This window comes from Echinops telfairi, unplaced genomic scaffold, assembly GCF_000313985.2.
Source record: "Echinops telfairi isolate 266 unplaced genomic scaffold, ASM31398v2 ScPeMD7_7421;HRSCAF=8459, whole genome shotgun sequence".
NCBI lineage: Eukaryota > Metazoa > Chordata > Mammalia > Afrosoricida > Tenrecidae > Echinops > Echinops telfairi.
Genome location: NW_022111321.1, coordinates 11,337,583 through 11,339,318, shown reverse-complemented (window position 1 = coordinate 11,339,318; position 1,736 = coordinate 11,337,583). Strand labels below are relative to the sequence as shown.

General features: G+C 36.3%; 1 protein-coding gene across 4 annotated transcripts in view; it reads right to left on the bottom strand.

Moving 5' to 3' along the window:
* Positions 1-1,736, bottom strand: part of CEP126 (centrosomal protein 126) — an 81,388-nt gene that overhangs the window by 8,519 nt on the left and 71,133 nt on the right. For all 4 annotated transcript variants that reach the window (XM_004709064.2, XM_045297795.1, XM_045297794.1 and 1 more), the window contains one exon: positions 848-923. In XM_004709064.2, coding sequence (XP_004709121.2) covers positions 848-923 — 76 coding nt within the window. The remainder of the gene's footprint in view (positions 1-847; positions 924-1,736) is intronic.

The following is a 1,736-nucleotide window of genomic DNA, read 5'->3' as shown; positions in this document are numbered from 1 at the left end:
TTCTGGTATACGAAACCCGGGATTGATGAACCTATAGGGACAGCAAGGAGAATAAGGGTTTCGGGGTGGGGGTGAGGAGGTGTTAAAGGGAGACGATGTCAAGGAGTCCAGGAAGGAAAAGAATGTTTGGAAACTGATCGTGGTAGCAATTGTACAATACTGCTTAATGTGATTGAGCAATGGAATGATATGATAGATGAATTAACTCCAAATTCATAAATACTTAAAAAAAGAAAAAGAAGTGATTCTACCTCAAGTTAGGATACACCACTAGGAGAATTCCGAGTGATAATACTTTTTAGGAAAATATTTTAGAATATATATGAAGCATGGTAACGATGCTTAACACACAGACTTTTTTTCAACCAGTATTAAAAAAACCCAACCAAACCAAACCTGTTGCTGTCAAGTCGATTCTGATTCATAGTCAGAGTAATACTTGACAGTGGGGCTCCCAAGGCTGAATTTTCACATCAGCAGACTGCCATCTCTTTCTCCCATGGAACGGCTGGAGGGGTCAAACTGGTGGGAGGCGCCTTTAACCACTGTACCACCAGGGATCGCCTAGCAAATATTACTGGGTACCAATTATATGGCAGGTACTGTCATTTTACTTTTGGAAATCTATATTAAGGAAATAATTAAAAAGCCAGAAAAAGCTTCTATTATTATTATTTAGAACAAAAGAAACTGGCAACAACATTAATGTGTAGTAGTGATGAGAGTTCAGGTCCTCAGAGGTGACTCAGTAGGCACATATCTACATGAGCACTTGGGAAAATACATAGGAGAAAAAGGGAAATCTTTGGGAACAAAGCTCAAAGGGGAAGATGGAGCTAACACGTACCTTCTTCATTATTAGAAGTACCCTTGGTATTTTGTTTTGCCTCACTTGAGCTGATCTGGAGATTTTGCTCAGAATTCTATAAAAACAGAATATTTAATTAGAAGATATGTAAAATTCACAATACATACATTTTATTTAAATTAATATTTGAAATTCATGATATATGCAGACTTAAAACATTTTAAATGAAATAGCTATATGCATGTGCTATTATTATTCACATAATTTGTATATTTTCTCTTTTCTATTTTTTTGTTTTTAAGTATAGATCAATATTTATTGGAATAAGGCCTTTCTATGATACCTGAATATGTTAATGTTTTATTTCAAAATTTTAATAAAAATTTAATTTAAAACTTTTATATTATTTTAATAAATATTTTATGAAAGGTTGGGTGTTCTAGATATTTAGAAGTGAGAGAGTAAGTTGGGTAACAATCAAAAGTTAAAGGAAAGGTTAAAAACCTAACTTAAAGTTTTAACTTACTTGGTTTTAATTATAGAGATAAATTGCACGTGCCAGGCATTATGGCTGTGGTAGTTATATAATCTGATATCAACTTGAGACTATTAAGAGTGAAGGGGTGGAGTTTAGCCTGTCAATCAGGTCGCAGCTTTATGACCTCATTTGGAAGCATTACGGTGAAAAAGAGCTTGCTGGAGACAGGACACACTCTCCCTGCGAGACATTCCTGTTGACAAGCCACATGGAGCTACACTGATAGAGCCAGAGCCCTGGAGCTGGCGAAGCCATGTGGAGACCCACACCAGCGCTGAGATGTTTCCATTGCCACTGGATCCACAAGACTTTCCACCTACAGGCCTGTGATCTTCCTGCATTCTGCATCATTATATGTGTTGCATGAGTCTGAAGAGGAATTAACAGACT